At 55.0% G+C, this 18,319-nt stretch overlaps 1 protein-coding gene across 1 annotated transcript in view; it reads right to left on the bottom strand.

Annotated features, from left to right (window-relative positions):
* Positions 1 to 220: 220 nt before the first annotated feature.
* LOC105700252 (nucleolysin TIAR) overlaps positions 221 to 18,319 on the bottom strand; it is a 249,890-nt gene continuing 231,791 nt past the window's right edge. Inside the window, exons 7-11 of the mRNA XM_012425926.1 lie at positions 6,626 to 6,806; positions 4,458 to 4,587; positions 4,003 to 4,244; positions 3,758 to 3,938; positions 221 to 1,811 (exon numbers count right to left, since the gene is read on the bottom strand). Coding sequence (XP_012281349.1) covers positions 1,770 to 1,811; positions 3,758 to 3,938; positions 4,003 to 4,244; positions 4,458 to 4,587; positions 6,626 to 6,806 — 776 coding nt within the window. The 3' untranslated portion in view covers positions 221 to 1,769. The remainder of the gene's footprint in view (positions 1,812 to 3,757; positions 3,939 to 4,002; positions 4,245 to 4,457; positions 4,588 to 6,625; positions 6,807 to 18,319) is intronic.

Consider the following 18,319-nt stretch of genomic DNA (forward strand, 5'->3'; position numbering starts at 1 on the left):
GGAAACGAAGGAAGGAAAGAAAGAAGGAAAGAAAGAAAAAAAAAAAACAAACGTCCCGATACTTCTTTCTCCGGGCGCGGACGTCTCCCTCCCTAGCCCCTTAATCTTAATTAGCCTTAATTGCCGCGGTCTCGACGGATGGATTGAACCACGTACTTTTATGTCCCTCTTATTACGTACATATGTTTATGCGTTATGTATANCCCCCCGATCCGTCGATATATCCTCGCGGATGAGAGTTTCATTTTTGAGGGACAAGTGCGCGGATGCTCCACTTTCAAAGCGGAATCAAAACGCTTCGACATCGGGGTGGCGTATGAGGAGAAGGGGCCGGTGTGCAGATAGAACCAGGGAGGAAAGGAGGGACGGAAACCGATCGCGATAAAGAAAGGAGAGAGACGGCTCTATGCGAGGATCCGTTTTAGAGAATCGGCCCTCTCGTTCCATCTACTCGAGCGTCGAACTCCTCACCCTCGATTCCCCCCTCCCTGAACGGCCCCATTGACGTCTCTCTTTTCCCCTTTTCCTCCCATAATTCATAACCCCTTCCTATCGTCGGAAGAGCATCCGCCACGAATCCCGAGAAAAACCATTTCCGGGACAAATATATTCGAGCCGGGAAGTGAGCCCCGTAGAGGCTTCCTTACACCGATAAATAACGCGGGGATGCCTTTAGATAGGGATATCCTCTAGGTGTGGGATTTTTCTTTAAGTATCTCCGGGTTAGCCCCATCGGTAATTACGCTCCCCCGGTAATTTGGGAATAGTTGCTTGGCCCTAAAATCAAAGGGAGCGGCGAAGGGAGTCTCTCCTTTCGACCCTTTCCCGCGACCGGGACCTCCCCCTCGAGCACCTCGGGATTCTAAAAAGCTTAACGAAGGAGCTACCGGGGGTGCGCTCGAGCCTCGATTTTCGCCCCCCTTCCCCTGAGGAGCGCGCTTGTAAAAAATCTAGTCTTTGGTTAAAAAGTCGCGGAGACTCGAGTGCCGACCGAGGGCCTGGATGGCCGCCGGGGACGCTCGGCGTCGACGCTCTCGTAAAAATGTCGGAGGGTGCCGAGTGCGAATCGCGTGCTCTCCTGGGTGCTGGGAAGGGAACCCGGGACCCCCTTTTTTCCGGACGTCGATAGAAAATTTGATTTTTGCGCTCCCTTTCTCTCTTTTGTTTTTTTTCTCTCTCTCTCTCGTTTCGTGTCTCTCCTTTAGCGAGGCTGATCGCACCGCGAGGTGCTCTACTTTCGTCCCCCTGTTCGGTTCCGGATCTTCGGTTTCCTTCCCCCGACCCCTGATATCGTCAAGCCCCTCTGGAATTATCGCCCCCCTTCGAAGATCCCTCCCCGTCGCCGGAAGTGGCGAACGATTCGCTCGAGATCGCCCTCCGGGGGAGAGTCGCACGATCGATCGCGCTCACTTGGGAAAGTGTCCCGAGAGTCTCGGTACCTCCCTCGCGGATTTGCTCTCCTCTAAGGCAAGCTTTGATGGTTGATTTTGGCATAGGAAGTGCATCGAGCGGGTCGAATTCGAAGATTTCGAGTATCCGCTCGGGGGGCCGGATCGCGGGGGGGATCCCCCCCGGGGGTCGGGTCTCGATCGAATGGGGGCCTCCTATCGATCTCGGTTTTTTCGGTTTTGTCGGGCTCGCCGGTCAAGTCGGTCGCGTCGTTGCCGACTCGGGGGCATCGCCGGCGACGGTGGCGACCCTGGCGGAGGTGGTGGCGATGTCGACGGAGCCGGTGTCGGTTGATGTCGGTGGGGTGTGCTTGCTTACCATCACACTAGAAGGCTAGGCGTCAGCCAGTCCTCATCCGCTAGCTGGACCGCAACCAAGAACACACTTTACCATTTGAACACACAAACGCTGGTTAAGTCAGCCGTCCGAATTGTCAACGATGAGGACACGGTCTTTGGTACGGGCCTAGGAACTCGTATTTAGGTGGCGGCGATCGACTCGGCCAGGGAGGACGATCGTTCGAGAGTCCTTTTCGAGGACGACCGAGGAGGGGAGCTGACCCCCGGAGTCGCCTCGGTGGCGGAGTCGATCCCCTCACCGAAGTTGCCAGACCCGTCCGTCGGATCGTGGATGAGAATATCTATATGATCCCACATTTACTCCCAATCTGACGTGCACCGATTCCATCGCTACTTCGACATAACGCGTTACGTTTACTTGGGGTGCGTGCAAGGGTAGGATGTGCATCGTCGGTCTCTTGTAGATTCCTTCGAGAAAGCGGCATCCGCGACTTCCTGATTCGAGAATGAAAGAAAAATCGGAAAAGACCCGTGGAGAGGTTTGGCGCGGTCTCTAACAAGGACGGCACCTGAGGTGTTTCCTCTGATTTTCCTCATTTCTAAATATAATTGACGATCCGAGGAATTGCGAGCACACTGAGAGACATCGATGCCATCCCATCCTGCACAGGCGATGCCGTATCCGCAGGGGAGGCATTCATGTCCGCCATTGTACATCTCGGAGCGAGGAGCCGAAGAAATCGCGCGTCGCTTTCATGTCATATTAAAAGCGCGAATAAACGTATCCCGAGAAAGGACGCGGATGAAATTCCTACAGGGTGATTATAACGTTTCAACTTTATCCATTGATCCTAGGAAAAATCGTCGTATCCCGTACGTCAACGATCCGAGGAATCGCGAGTACATTTCGGAGCGAGGAGCCGAAGAAATCGCGCGTCGCTCCTTTGCGCCGTAAAAATGCGGCAGCTTTCTCCTTCTTTCTCCTGGTTTCTCCCTTTCCCCCTTTGTACATAGGACTCGTTCGTTCTTTTCTCTCCCTCGTTCACCCGGGGCAGTTTCCTAGCGGGGCACTCTCCCTTTCTCGCTTTTGTCGGGCTCGGCCGCTTACAAATGGGCTGCCTCTTTTTATTTACAGTCTGACCTCTCGCGGTATCGCCCGGGCTCGAGGCCGTGATACCGCTTTTTCGAGTAATCGACGCTAGGAAAGGTAAAAAGGAAACAAGCCGACCGACGAGATTACCAAACGCAAATAGGGGGTTTCAAGCGATAACCGGTGATAACCAAGCGGTAATCATGCGATACGACGTGCACGGATAGCAATGGGCTGCGGTGATGCGGTCGCGTTTAAGGTGAAGTGAAACACGTCGAGGAAATTGATCGACGTCGGTAAAGAAGATCTTTCTAAATACCTATGTTTCTCGTCGTTCGTTTTTATATTGTCAGCTGCGTCGAATTATATTGGGTATTGCACCAAATGGCATACTCCATCTGTCGTCTTCGTACATTGATTATAAAGAAATCGAAGTGAAGTTGATTATAAAGAAAACTCCAGAAATCCTCTGGATTCATTATTTCCGAGGCTGTAATTCACTGCAGAGGGATCCCCTGCGTCATTTTGATTTTGGTCTGAGTTAAGTTAAATAATTTCATTGAAAAATCCAAATTTTGACAGTGTCAGTATAATTCCTAGGTACTCACGAGTTATCTGTCAAAGTTTCAGAGGGTTCGGTTCAATTGTCTTAAAAAAAAGTGTCTTACTCGGATCGATCGATTTGAGGGGGGTTTCACTTCACCTTAATCGCCGGAAGTGGATTCCGTGCAAGGAAATGCGCGGAAGATGGAAATTCGGCAGGGTTTCCCGCGTTCGAGCCGCGTCGGCCGGAGCGTAAGCCGCATCGGCGAGGAGGAGCGGTTTTTGACCGCCACGCGGAACGACGGTCGAAGAGCTACCGAGCAGCTACCGGGCAGCTAGACGTCGAGGTGCGTGCGGAAAAGAGATCGAGGTTTACCTGGAACTGCTGCATGGGGTAGGCCATCATCTGCGCGGGCGGCGGGGGTGGCGGGGGGGCGGCCTGCACCCCCGGGGGCGCCGAGACCGTCGTGGCGTGATGCGGGGGCAGTTGCGGCCCCCCGGGCAAGCCTTGTCCCCAGCCGGCGGCGGTGCCGGCCGCGTGCACTCCCATGCCCATCCTGCGGAAATCGGACGCGTTTCGTTTCATCGGAACGGGGTACCGAGGATTCGCGGTGCACTTACCCCATGTACTGAGCCTGCTGGTACCCGGCGAACTGTCCGTACGTGTAGCCCTGCATCCCCTGGAGGAACCCGCCGGCCTGCATCTGCGTCGCCGTCGTGGGGTACGACTGGGGCGGATACCAGTACCCTAGCTGACCGGCGCCCCCGACGCCCCCGACGCCCCCGACGCCCGCGACGCCCGCCGCCGCCGCCGCGGCCGCGGCCGCAGCCGCGTAGTACGGGTACGTCGCCGACGAGAGGGCCTGGAAATCGAAAGGAACTCGGGAGTAGCGCTCGAAGACTTCGGGAACTTCTGGGAGAGGATTCGCCCTTTGGCTACCGGAGGCGCATAGAGGCGTCCGACGTTTGGTCCAATCTTGCCTGCACGGACGGAGGAAATTCGCCCATGTGGCGAAAGGGCTCCTGGGATAGAGGGATCTAGACTCCTGGATTTCTTCGGGGGGGTTCTCTCTCACCTGGCCGGTCTGCTGCGCGTTGTTGGGATCGCCGCTCTCCTTCCCCCAGCTACACTTGACGGTCTGCCCGTTGATGTCGGTGTTGTGGACGGCCACGATGGCGTGCGTGGCCGACTCCTTGGTGGAGAACCTGGAACCCGGGGTTGCGGGTTCGTTAATCGTCGAGGAATTACCTCCGGAGGATCTCGGTACGTCCCTGACCTCGTTATCGGGCGCGCCCCTGCGACCTCGTGCCACCTGATTTATACGAGTTTGTCGCGCGGTCGGACGAGCTCGATAATCGAGGGCAACTCGTCCGCTGCGCTGCTTATCGTCGGTCCCTGCGCCTCCGGGGGGATAAATAACCGGCGACGAGGTCCTTCGCGGGAGAGAGAGCGACCGGAGTCCCGGGGGACCGGGTCGGCCGAGAGATATTTCTCTCGCAATGCGGACTCGAGTTAGGGAGCCGATCCGAGGTCCGTTCCACCCCGAGGGAGGGTTTCGCTATCCGGGACGAGGAGATTTCATTTCCCGCGATAAATTATTCCTCGCGAGGGGGCCTCTTTGCGTCGGTCCAGGAATCGAAACGCTGCCGACGGGAAGTCCGCGGCCTTTCGATTCCTGGGTAGGACCGGCCTCCACCCGCGAGGCGGTTCGCGAGGTGCCCCTCGAGGGTTTATCGGACCCCTCGATTACGGGGAGTCGAGGCATGGCGTTTGGCATTTTCCCAAGAGCCACCCCCGGGGGCGGCTCGCCCTGGCCGGTGGGTTACGTACCTCGGCTACGGACATAAACACGTCGTTTTTAGCGGCATTATAAAGATAATCTCGACTGCACACGCTCCCGCATCCCGGGTTAAGAGTTAATAAAATGTTTATACCGTCGGCCGAGGTAGCCACTTTCCCGGGTAGGCTGTAAAAGAAGGGAAGAAAAAAAAAAAAAGGAAGAAAAAGAAAAAAAACACAGGAAAACAGAGGGAGGAAAAAAGAAAAGGGAAAGCTCGTTACTCCGGGGGGAGTCGAAGGATCTCGATCTTCTTTCCTCGTCGCTCGTTAAAGACCCCCACCGGCGAGCGACCCTATCGCTTTTCTTGGCTTTTAAGCCCCCGGAGATAATAAGCGGTTTCTCGCCCTCCCCCATCCGTCATTTCGAGAATATAGGAAAACCATCCCCGAGATGGGGCGCGGTCATCGAAATTACCGGCCCATGATTTTTCTACCCGTGGAGGAAAAATGAAAATCTCTCCCCGGCGGGAGTTTCCAGGGGACGCGGGGGTGGGGACCTTTTGGAGATATCGATCCCGGGGGGGTCCCTGATTTTACATCGCTCCAGGAAAATGGCGACCGTTCGAAGCTCTCCTCGCAAAAGAGACCGCGCTGATCGAGCGCAGAATTTAATCAACGAATAATAGCCCGCCGCGATCGTGAATTATAAACGGGGGGCCTAATTAAGCTAAATTACAGTGGCGTGCAACCGGCGCAGCCGCGTTTCTACCTCCAAGCAGGGACAACTGTAACGAGTAATTGCCAGAGGGAACGAAATTACGAGTGCGATCCGCAACGCTGTCGATCCCCGATCCGTTTTCTCGGGGGCGAGCCGATTTCCGCGAGACGAAGGGCGCGAAATGGATCGCGATCGATGAGAGATGCGAGGAAGGCTAGAGGAACGATAAAGGGGTCGGTCATCCCTAGGAGGTGGGAATAGGGCGTCTAAGCGAGGTGGCGGGAATTCTCTCCTTCGAATCCCGACGGGGGGGCCACGGTCTATTAATTCGCAGGGCTCGCTGGGCAGGAAAGCCGGGCCGTCGCGTCGAACGCGGCCGACGAATCCGCCGAGGATTTACGAGCGTCGGCGATGCTCCGGAATTCTCGCTGATTTCGGATCTCCGGTCCCGGCCGGTCTCGATAGCGCCCCACCGGATAGGCGAGGCGGGATCCGAGCGACCGATAAGGCGCCGATAAGGTCTCTTTCTCTCCGCTGGACGGAAGAAAGGGGCCCCGCTTCCTCGGGGAGGAACCGTTCGTCATCCCCTGGGCGGACGTTCGTTTCCGGAGGAACGGACCGGAGCAATTAGACGGAAGATAGTCGAAAGGGCGAGTCTCGTCCACCCGGGGGGTGGCGGTCGATCGAAGTCGCCGAATCGCTCGCGACGGGGCCCGGCTGATCGAACAGCTGATCGGCGCCTTCACCTGACGAAGGCGTATCCCTTGTCCTTGAAGACTCGGATCTCCTGGATGGAGCCGAAGGGCGAGAAGGTCTTCTGCATGAGCTCCTCCGTCAGGCCGTTGGTCAGACCCCCGCAGTAGACCGTGCAGTTGGTGGGACTGCTCTGGTTGTAGACCTCGTCGAAGGTCAGCGGCTTCGCGTTCGCTGCAAAAGCCAATCAAACCGGGGAACTATCAGACGAGTCGTCAGTTCCTTTTGGTGGAGACGCGACTGTCTCTCTACTTCCGGTCCCTCGGCCGAAGGGACTCCGATCGAAGGAACGGAAAGGGGAGGCGGTAATGGAAACGGTTCCCTTCGCCGTTCCCGCGACGGATGGAGGGCGGGTCGTCTTCCGGTGATCCGACTTTACGATCCTCCAGGGCTTACCGCGCCGGGAAGACCTCGTCGAGGAACAAACAGGCTCGCGAGTGTAAACGCGAGAGGAAAAGCCGGATCCGGAGTTTTACGGCTTATAATTGAGCCGCTCGTCGGAGCGGAGGATCGCGCCGGGGATGGGGCCGATCCTTACCTCGGATCCTCCCCGGAGAGGGTGAGGCGGGGATTTTTTTTCGACCCTCCGCGAGGGGCTCGAAAGGACCGCCCTGGCAAAGGGGCGGTTTTTCCGCCGGCGAGCGGCCCAAGGGTTGCACCTGTTGCGCGAAGTGTCGCGATGTATCGCGAAGGGTTTTTCGAGGGGTAAAGGACTGGTCGTGGAGTCGACTCTCTTTTTCTCTCTCTCTCTCCCTCTGAGAATTTTAAGGGAATAATAATTCCTTCGATTGCGATCGACCGACGCGGGTCCTGTTATCATTTTTACCCGATATTGACTGACAAAAGAAATACATAGTCCCTCGTTCAGGGGATGTGAAAGTGGCATCCGAAAGCTCAATCGTTCATAAAACTTTCCATAGAACTGGGCGTCTCAAATCGTTTCATACTTTAAAACGGAGACCCTAAGGTAGGTTCTGAAACTCGGGAAATTTCATTTTTTATAAATTATTTTTAAANAAACTTTTCTCCAAACTGCGTGTACCGAATAGTTTCATACTTTAGAACGCGAATGTGGAGACTATAAGGAAGGTCCTGAAACTCATGAAATTTCATTTTTTATAAATTATTTTTAAAATATCTTTAAACAAATTTGAAAAGAATTGAAATTTCATGAATTTCAGGATCTTCCTTATAGTCTCCCTGTTCACGTTGTAAAGTTTCGAACTATTCGGTAAACCGAGTTGGGAGAAAAGTTTTATAAACAAAACCTCTTCGACGGCCCTTTCGCGTCACCTTAATTCGACGGCAAATCACTTTTCGAGGAGCCTCGTCGAGGGTGGTTAGAGGTTTTGCGCGAGGTAGTGTTAATTTAATGGCGGAGAACAATGGGTACAGGGGATCGTTCCCCGATGCACTCCAGAGGACCTTCATAGATGGGTCACGTCCCGGGGAAAGCTTCAAATCAGACCCGGGCTGAACGACGAGGCTAGTCACGTTGTTGCGCCAACCTAATTTCCAGTTTCTCATCGAGAACGCCCGCCGTAATGGAATCTATCGATATTCCACCCTGACAAAGGCGATCGCCCTTTCTCCGGGGCTAGGTCGGAAGTGCCGAGAGACGCTTCCGAATACCCGGGCGGAAAAATGAAAATCGTCCCTCCCTGGCGGAAGGTCCGAGAAGGGAGCGTCCGATCCAGGCGGCGGAATCCGCGACGCCGGGTGGCCGTGGGGACGCTAATCGTTCCCTAACAACTTCTCCCGACATCCGGCGCGGTGCCCGACGTCTGGGGGAATTTTCTGCCGGATTATCCGACGGAGAAGCTGCCCCGTTCCCTCTATCCGGGGCAGCCCGCCGGGCGGTTAAGTCGGATTTACATGGCGATGCGATCTCCCCGGGTCCGGGCGACATCGAAAATTTCTCCAACTTCGGACGGAGGGTCGTTCCACCGGGGAAGGGGTTTAATAAGACCGAGCTGGAGGAATAAGAAGGCGCGGAGGAGGATCGGGAGCCCGCGGCGAATCCCACCAGGGCGAGCCTCAAAGGGGGCGCCGCCGCCCCCTTTGTGGCGCGGGGGGTGAGGGGGGATTAAAATCCCACGGAGCCTTATCAAGTTGGGGGGGAGGCTGATTGACTTCTTAGAGTCATTCTTAACCGGGGCTCGCGGTTCCGAACCCCCGAGCCAGCCTTATAACAAGGAAGGTACCTGAGGTGTCCCCCTCCGATTTTGTTCACTTTTAAATATGTTATGGAGGACTAAAATCTAAGGGACCGGTGTTTTTCTTTTATCGCCTGGGAATATCGTCCGAGGGTTATCGGCACATAATAAGGGAGGATTCCCTGTATCCGGCTTATTAGGCGGCCGATCACCGGGACGTGTCCGAGGACGACTTTTACGGAGCGATTTCCTCCCCGGTCGCGGAATTCTCGGTAAAATCCGAGAACGCGCTAAGCCGCTCGCGGGAGGAGTCCGTAGGAAAAAGGCCGAAAGCGGGAAAAACGGTCCGGGAAATGGAGGACCGCGCGGAAAGCCGAGGTCAGTCGGATTTTCGAGGTCAAGCGGCGAATATCGCGGGAGTTGCGACGCTACCCTAAGCCCGGACGACGCGGAGATGGGGACGACGATAGGGCGGAAGCGAGGCGGCGACGGGGACGGATAGATGGCCGCGTGAGCGGGAGCGAGAGGGAGACCGAGACGCAGCCGGCGCCGCGGCGGAGGAGATCGCGGGAGACGACTTCACCGACGCGAAGGAGGGTAATAGACTTTCGTAATATCCCCGCGCCCGCGGACTTCAGCCCGGCCAGCGGAACTTTCCAGTTTCCACTTTATGGCGAATGGAATCTCGGGGCCGCGCGAGGGAAGGGGACGGCGGCGAAAGGGGGCGCCCCATCCGCGGAGCCCCCAAAATACGTATCTCACCGCCTTAAATAACGGAGATCCTTGAAGTTTCCCTGGCACCGGCCACTCCGAATCGCGCCAATATTCGCCCGGACCGAACCCGCCGCTAGCGGCCTCCTGGGGGCACTTCCCTCGCGGGGACTTTTCCGCACCCCGCTTTAGAACCTGACCGCCCTGCCCTACATCTTAAGGTGAAGTGAAACACCTCGAGGAACTTGATCGACGTGGGTAAAGAAGATTTTTCTAAATGCCTACGTTGCTGACGTTCGCTTTTATGCTGGCAGCTGGGTCGAATTATATTGGGTATTGCACCAAATGGCATAATAATTATTAAGAAATCGAAGTTAAACTCCAGAAATCCTCTGGATTCAGGATTTCTGGGGCCCTAATTGACTGCAGAGGGACCCCCTGCGCCATCTGTGATTTCCAGGTCAATTAAATTTTCACTCCGAGACCTCGTATTCCCATCGTTTCGGCATAGAAGCGCATACAACACTTTTTTTGCCGTTATCCCGTTCAAATACGAGTTTATCGATTACGCGGTTTAAAATTTTGTAAAAAAATCCGAAATTTCAATGTCAGGATAATTCTTAGATGATCAGGAGTGATGTGTCAAGGTTTCGGAGAGTTTGGTCCAACACCCTTAAAAAAAGTGTTGTATTCGAATTGATTTGAAGGGAGTTTCATTTCACCTTAATCGCGGGGGCGGGGACTCCCGTGAAAAGGGAATCCTCTTACACCAGGCGCAATCGTCTCAATTGAAAGCCCATACCGCAATTGTACCGCGATTAGACGGCGAGAGTGGGTAAATGTTCACCCGGAGGAAATTCGATTTCGATCCTTATCCATTTTTTTTTTATCGTAAATTATTTGCACGGAGTTGACTCCATGGACGGCCGGAATTGAAAAGTACGTATCTCAACGTCTTAAATAATGGAGATCTCCCTAGACTTTCTGGCACGGGCTACCCCGAGTCGCGCCAATATTCGCCCCCGACCGAATCCGCACCGGCGGCCCCCCGGGGGGCACTTCCCCCGCGGCGGCTCGGCTGCACGTGGACGACATTTTTATCGGACGCCGTGGCCGAGCGTCGCATGTAAATTCGAGGGAGAAGAAAAAACCGCCGTTGGACTCGATGCGATTCCAGTTTTACTGGGGTTGGATGAATCGCGATGAGAATTAAGGGGATGTCGAAGTGACGTCAAGGAGGTCTCATTTATTAAACTTTTTTACATATTCGGTGTACCGATTCATTTCAAGCTTTACAACGTGAATTTAGAGGCTATAAAGAAGGTCCTGACGACCATGAAATTTCAATTTTATGAAAATTTGTTTATAGATGATCTCAACATTTTTGTATAAAAAGTGAAGTTTCCCGAGTTCCAGGACCTACCTTAAGGTCGAGAACTGCCTCCGGTCAAATTGAATAGTATTTTTCTAATGCGTGAAATTTAGTTTTATTTATATGTCATGGGTTTAAATACCAGGGGGACGTTTTGCGAGACGCATTGCGTTCGTGCATTCCGCTTCCGGGAAGACGCGAGCATACGCATCCGGATATACGACTGGCTTTGGGAATATTGGCACTTTCGGATCTCGTTCAAAGACATAAGCCGATTCTCCGCGTAAATATCTTCCGCGGGGTGAAGAATTTATGGGAAGGTGGGGGAGTGTATGCTCGCGTGTGTTCCGCGCGTGCGTTTCGCTCCCACCAGGAAGGGGGAGTTCGGGGTGAGTTACGGTAAAAGCGGAAAGATCGAGAGGGACTCTTTACCCCCTGAGGGTGCCTACGAGGGCGCGGGCGCAAGACCGAATGGCAATTCTAACGACAAGGTGGTACGAGGTTTCCGGTGTTTTCCGATGCTAAACTCGAAGCATACGAGAGAGATATCCACTTCCTCTCCTCGTGTCACTTTCCGTTTTCTCCGTCGTCCTCTTCGCGCGAATCTTCCCTTGGAATCGACGTATCCGCGTTTCGAGGGTGAACCCGGTCGACGAAGGGTACGAAAAGTTGACGAAGGGTAGGAAAAGTCGACGCGTTTTTTCTCGATAACGATTAAAGTACCGAGACACTCGGAGAAGTAAAGAAGAACGATGGCGATGAGAGGAAAAAGGAGGAAAGAAAAAAAGAAAGCCTCGCAAGTCGCTCGAATAAAGAGCGAATGGCAATTCTAACAACAAGGTGGTTTCCGATGCTAAATTCGAAGCATACGAGAGAGAGATATCCACTTCCTCTCCTCGTGTCACTTTCCATCTTCTCCGTCGTCCGCTTCGCGCGAATCTTCCCTTGGAATCGACGTATCCGCGATTCCAGGGCGGACCAGGTCGACGAAGGGTAGGAAAAATCAACGAAATATACGAAAAGTCGACGAAGGGTACGAAAAGTCGACGCGTTTTTTCTCGATAACGATTAAAGTACCGAGACACTCGGAGAAGTAAAGAAGAACGATGGCGATGAGAGGAAAAGGAGAAAAGTAAAAAAGAAAGCCTCGCAAGTCGCTCGAATAAAGAGGACGATAATATCATACAGCACGAAATGGAATAACGATAACGAGGTATAGCTACGGTAATAAGGGATAAAAATAGTGGAAAGCAGAAAGGAGAAAAGAATGAAGAACTAGACCATAAGTGAAGAGAGCACGTAGGAAGTATTATAAGTAAATATGTAAATATGCAAATAGGTAAACGTGGAACGTAGTCAAATATTAACGAGCGTTGCGAGTTAAATATACAAAGTAGGCGTAAACGTGGGTAGACGGTAAATAGGTAAACAGGTGAATATTAGTTAGTAAAAGTGAGTCGGGCCGAAAAAGAAAGAGAGGCAAACAAAGGAAATAATTAACGCACGTAGGTAGGCTGCGTTGATCGTTGGAAGACTTACACGCTCGTTAAACGGCACGGTTTCGTTTCTATTTCTCTGTTTCTCTGTTTCTCTCGCCGTTAACTCGCCTGCTTACGACCCTCCTGTAAAATATCCGATTTAAGTGGTGGTTCGTAAACTTACGCGAGCCGACGACGGATCGTCGGGGTAGATTTGCCCCCGCGAGCTTTTCCATCGGGGGCGGTTTCGCCCCCGAGGGTCAAACGGCGCGATTCTTCCGCGCGAACGCGAGGTTTCTCGGCCACGGGTGCGGAAGGACGTCGCCAAGTTGCGGAATCGATGCCGCGGCGGGTCGGCCAATAAAAACGTGCGGCCGTCGCGGCCATTATTGCGGCGGGATCGTCGAAACTTCGATAACCTCGCTTTATACGGGGAACGGCGCGAGGGACGTGTTACGCACAACTCGAAGCGGCACCGCGAGCGGAAAACACGGACACGCGCTCCGCGGAAACGTATCGGCCTTAATAAACCACCCCCGACTTCCTCCCCAAGAAAGCTAAGTATCCCGGCCCGTTAAGGTGAAGCGAAACCCCCTTCAAATCGGTCGATTCGAATACAACATTGTTTTTTATGGGTATTGGACCAACCTGTCCGAAACTTTGACACATCTGATCATCTAAGAATTGTCCTGACACATTGAAATTTCGGATTTTTGGAAACAATTTCTTAACTCAGCCCAGACCAAAACTAAAATGGCGTCGAGCTCTCATATTTCGATCGATATACAATTATCCAAGGCTCTGATATGAGAATCGAAAGGGTCAGGACAATTTTACGACAATTTAGAACACTCTGGTAATCGATAAACTCTCATTTGAGCGGGATAAAGGCAAAAAAAGTGTCGTATGCGCTTCTATGCCAAAACGATGGGAATACGAGGTCTCGGAGTGACAATTTAATTGACCTGGAAATCACAGATGGCGCAGGGGGTCCCTCTGCAGTCAATTAGGGCCCCGGAAATCATGAATCCAGAGGATTTCTGAAGTTTTACTTCGATTTCTTGATATTTATCGTACGAAAACGACAGGTGGAGTATGCCATTTGGTACAATACCCAATATAATTCGACCCAGCTGTCAGTATAAAAGCAAACGTCGGCAACGCGGGCATTTAGAAAAATCTTCTTTATCGACGTCGATCAAGTTCCTCGAGGTGTTTCACTTCACCTTAAGACGCGGAATTAATTTTCCTCGCGGCCGCGCCTTCTCCCCCGGGTGTCGAGATTGCGGGCTAAATCCCGAATCGACGTCCTCGTTACGGCTGCCGAGGCGGCAATAACGCGCGATCGAGGAAACTCAAGGAGCACCGGGACGGAACTCGTAGAGCGACCGGGGAGGCGCCGAAAAATCCGCGAGAGAGAGACCTTCGACTGCCTAATAAGCGAGTTCGCGTCGGCGAATCGATAGTTCCGGAAGCTAGCTCTCGAGTCTAGGCTCCAGCCTAGGCCGCGATCCACTTCGCTCCACTTGGCTCCCTCCCGGTTCCGGAATCCCGGCGCGGTAGCCAAGATTTGTAGTCGCGGCATAAATTCGCGGCTCTGGGCCTTCCGCCACCCCCCAGCGGATCGGCGCCCTCGATAAATGCGGCCAATACGGCGCTCGGCGGCACGTATCCGCATTACGCGGTATTCCCGTCACGCCGGCTCCGGAAACGCACGCTGGCCCGCACCGGGCGGACGCCGCGTGGACGAATCGGCCGGTTGCAGCGCCTCCACCAAGTCGAGGGTGCGGAACGATTAACGGATTGACTTTAGCATGCGGAAGATGGGAAGTCGAATTTTGATAAATTTTCCGCAGGGTTTGAAATCCTACCGCGTACCGTCGCCTTAGAAGACGATACGACACGTATCCCGATGCGGTGACAACGCGGCGTTTGCCCCGTAAGGTCCCCTGCGCGGGTCTGTACGCCCCGCGTTTATTCTCTGTATCCGCGTTCGTATCGCCGCGGCGCGCTCGTAAAAAGGTCGGGAAAGGGTGTAACGGGGGAGAAAAAACCGCGAGGGGTCGGTTTCGGCGGATAAGCGCGGATCCGCAACGGGGCCGCGACCGATTCCGGGGCCCCCGTGAGGAGAATATCCCCGGGAAACGCGGCCATCCAGGCCGGATCGGTCGTTCGCACGTACGCGGCTCGCGATTCGGCCGCTCTTTCCGCGGGTATGTGACGCGATTCGAACGTACTCGCCGCGCCGTCTCGACGTTTCCGGAATGGCCGCTTCCGGCTACGCGGCGCGCTCCTCCGCCGATGAAAAGTAAACGAGGGAAAGCGGGCTCGGGGCGCGGGGGAGTTTTCCGCGCGGGGGATAGGGTGCGGTTGAATTCACCGCGCAAGGGACCGCGCGGACGGCGAAAGAGGAATTGCGGCGAAAATTTCCCTTGTAATTGCGAGGGTTCTTTTATTCCCAAAGGTAATTAAGTGGGATCGTCGGTGGCTTCATTGCGCGAGCTTTATTTCCGTTCGCGGCGCTTTCGATACGCGCCGCACGTTTTCCGGAACAATGGTAAGTACGCGGAGCGTGCGGAAACGCGCCGTCGAAGTCACCCGGACGCGGACGGAACTTCGGCGACGCGGTTTCGGGGTCCGAGAGGGGGTGGATCGTTTATAGCGCGATCGACAGCGTTTCCGCCCCTGGGCCGCAACGCGGTGCCTCCGCGCGGCGGTCATACTGCGTTCGACTCGCATCTGATGTCCGGTCGCGATTTCCCAGGAATTTTATTTACCGTCCCGGGCTAATTATGCCGTATGTTTTCCGCGCGTCCGGCCACCCCGTCGCCGACGGATCGCGGGTCCGCCCGGGGGCGAACGCCCCCGCGGCGGCGGGGGTGGCGGCTCACTTAGCGACGGCACTCGACCAACCCGCTCCCCCTCTCGATTCAATTACCGCGAAATTACAACGATTTCATGCAAAGCAGCCGGCCGGGCTTGAAATACTTCGAGTGCATAAAGCGTATAAAGCGGCGAGGGACGAAAGTCGGGGCCGGGGTGGGGCAAAAAAAGGGAATAATAATAACCGAGGGGGAGGAAAAAGGCAACGCGAACGAAACAAGGGTTTAAGTCGGCTTCCTTTTGGCAGCCGACCGAGCGTGCACGCGGGCGAAACGCGGCGGCGACGACAGCGGGGGGAAATGCCCCCGAGCCTCCTCGGGTACACGCAAATGCCCCGTCCGTGGAAACGGCTACCAGGGACGGGCCTCCCCCTCCTTTCCGGTGCGGAATCGCGATTCGGGAGGGGGCGCAAAAGAGTCGCCTCTTATCGCGACCGATTTCCGCTTGCGGACGAAACTCTCGCGAGGTCCCCCGCGATCTCGAAAAATGGCCGCAAAGAACGAGTCGACACGTCGGCGCGATTTCGATAATCAACGGCTAATCGATTTCGATAATATTCGATAAGGAGAACGGTCCCGACGGGATTTCCGTCCTCGCGGAATTCCGCGTTGGCCGCGGACGCCAGTGGGGGATTTTCGGCGTCTCGGCGCCCGTTTTCGAGATTTATCCCGAACCCATTTGGACTAAGTAATCGAGGGGCCCCGGGCGTATCCCCGAGGACGGCTCCCCGAATTTCATGGCTCGCGGGGCGCCAAAGTAAAAATCCACTTTGGCGTCCTTTCCGCGCGGCGGCGCCGCCCCTTAGCGGCGGCCGCTCCGCCAGTCGGTTCGCCACCCCGGGGCGGATCAATTGTAAATAACGAAGCGTCCAATTTCCTTGGACCGGCGTCGGGGCCCGCGAAGCCGCGGCCGAATTTCCGGACGGGCCGCGTTTCCCGCACGGCCTTCCGCCCGGGCGGCGCGATTACGGTCAATTTGTTATGCGCGCCCCCGGAATATGCGTCGATACGCGGCCGGAGGGTGTTGTGACGCGGCAGCCAATCAAAAAGCCCGACGAGCCCCTCGGCCCCCGAAACCGTGCCGGGGGGGGCCGCGCCCCCGTTGACGTTTCCGCTCGCGCTCCGCCGCCCGGCCTAGGGCGGACAAACCGCCGAACAAGCTCGTCGAGGTGAGCCTTCGGCGATAAAAGTAATTATCCCGGAATGGCTCGCGATTTCGGTCCAACGAGGAATTAACGAAATCATTTCGAAACGGGCCGAAGGAGAGGAGGAGCGGACGGGATCCGGCCGTTCCGCAGGCCCCGACGCGGGATTATATCCGGCGCAGATACGCGTCGGGGCGAGCTCCGATCGATCTGGAAGGACTTCGGCCCATCTCGGTGGCCATCCCGTCCACCGGGCCGAGCTTAAGGGCACGCGCTCCGTTGGGGGCCGTCCCCCCCGGGGGGCACTCGGGGGCACTCGGGGCGATCGCGACACGAATAGACACTCGGCCCGCCCCCGGACGGGGCGCATCGGGGTGCCGATCTCGCTCTCGTCGATTCGATCGCCGGGAATCGAGGTCGGGACGCCCGCGACGCCCGCGACGCCCCCTGGAGCGCACGATCGAGTCGTAACCCCGCGTTTACGAGCTTTCCGCTGCTCCGGGGATCGTGTCTTCCGGGTGGAGGGCCGGGTGTATTTTGAGGTTAGGGCCTCGGTAGCGTGCCGGCTCGACAGGGGGCGAGAGCCTCGGTAACGGCGTTCGTCCCCAACGACGCCGTTCCCCGAAATTCGGAATGCCAGATTTTCGTCATTTTTCCTATCTAACGAAACTACTCGAACGGAGATTATACGGAATCGCCGCCTAACCGTGGCGATTTTCTTTCCGGAAACGCGGATACCGAGGGTACCGCACGATTCCGCCCGACGCGACGTCCTCTTTTGGGAAAGCTATTGGTTCTTCTCGGAGCAATTAATTAGCAAATAATTAGCTATTAATTCCCACGTGAAGAAATAGTTCGATTATTCCATGTTTTTCATGTTTCCGTCCTGCGATCAGCACTAGGGGTGGCGATTCACCCCTTTAGGTGTGAGCAAGAAAATTGAAATTTGGTTTTTCCGCGAGCTGTTAATTAGCAATAATTTCTGGTATATAATTCTTCGATGAAGATTCACTTAACAATTATTTTTTTATCGTGGCAGTGCTAGCTTTATACAAAGCCAAAATTTTGCAACAAATTTTATTGAATTGTGCTAAAGTGGCAATTCCAGGTTTATATACATTCGGAGCGGAACCGCTACCGTTGTCGGGCGGAACGACGACAGCATCGAGCTTTCAGATTAGGCGACTCGCCGAGCTGTCCCCCGGGGCGCCACTGTCGATAACGAGGGTGCAGCGCCTCTGGCGGCGGTCGGCCGATACCAACTTTCGGCATTGACCCGAAAGCTAGTTGGCCCTTTCACGTGCCAGCAATCACATTTTTGCCCAACCGCAAAGTTAACTAATTGCCGCGGCTATAAAATATTGACCCAGTTGCCGGGAACTTCGGGACTCAGTCAAATTAAATGGCTGCTCTCCCTCTCCGTATTCCGCCCACCTTTCCGCCCGGTCGCCCCTCCTTTTCCCGCCCGTCTGCCGCACTCTCCGTTTCACTCTCTCCAAACGCGCCGACGTTTTCGCGCCCGGCTTGCCCCGGAGGAGGTCTTCGCCGAGATTTTACCCATCTTCGCTCCCGGTGCTCCCGAATAAAAGGCTCGGCCGACTCGGAAAATCGGGACGAGATTCCTCCGGGATTTCGGAATTCGAGAGAATCGCCCTCCCGCCCTCTCGGCCTTTCTTTCCGGAGCCCTCCCGAGACGTCCGAGACCGTAATGTTTGCCAATCGTAATTTCGCCCGAAACTACCCCTGCTCCGTCGAAATGGGGCAGGTCCGTTTTACGCCGAAGACCCATTTCCATCCTCCTTGATTCAACACCGCGTAGAATATGCAACATTATACGAGATTTCCATGCACCGAGTGGACTCGTGTACCTGTGGGTAAACCGGAGGAACTTCCGACGCTACCCATCAAGTGGAATAGACGTAAATTAATCGTCTAAATTAGGT

The sequence above is a fragment of the Orussus abietinus genome, unplaced genomic scaffold (assembly GCF_000612105.2).
Source record: "Orussus abietinus isolate OABI.00-Male unplaced genomic scaffold, Oabi_2.0 scaffold56, whole genome shotgun sequence".
NCBI lineage: Eukaryota > Metazoa > Arthropoda > Insecta > Hymenoptera > Orussidae > Orussus > Orussus abietinus.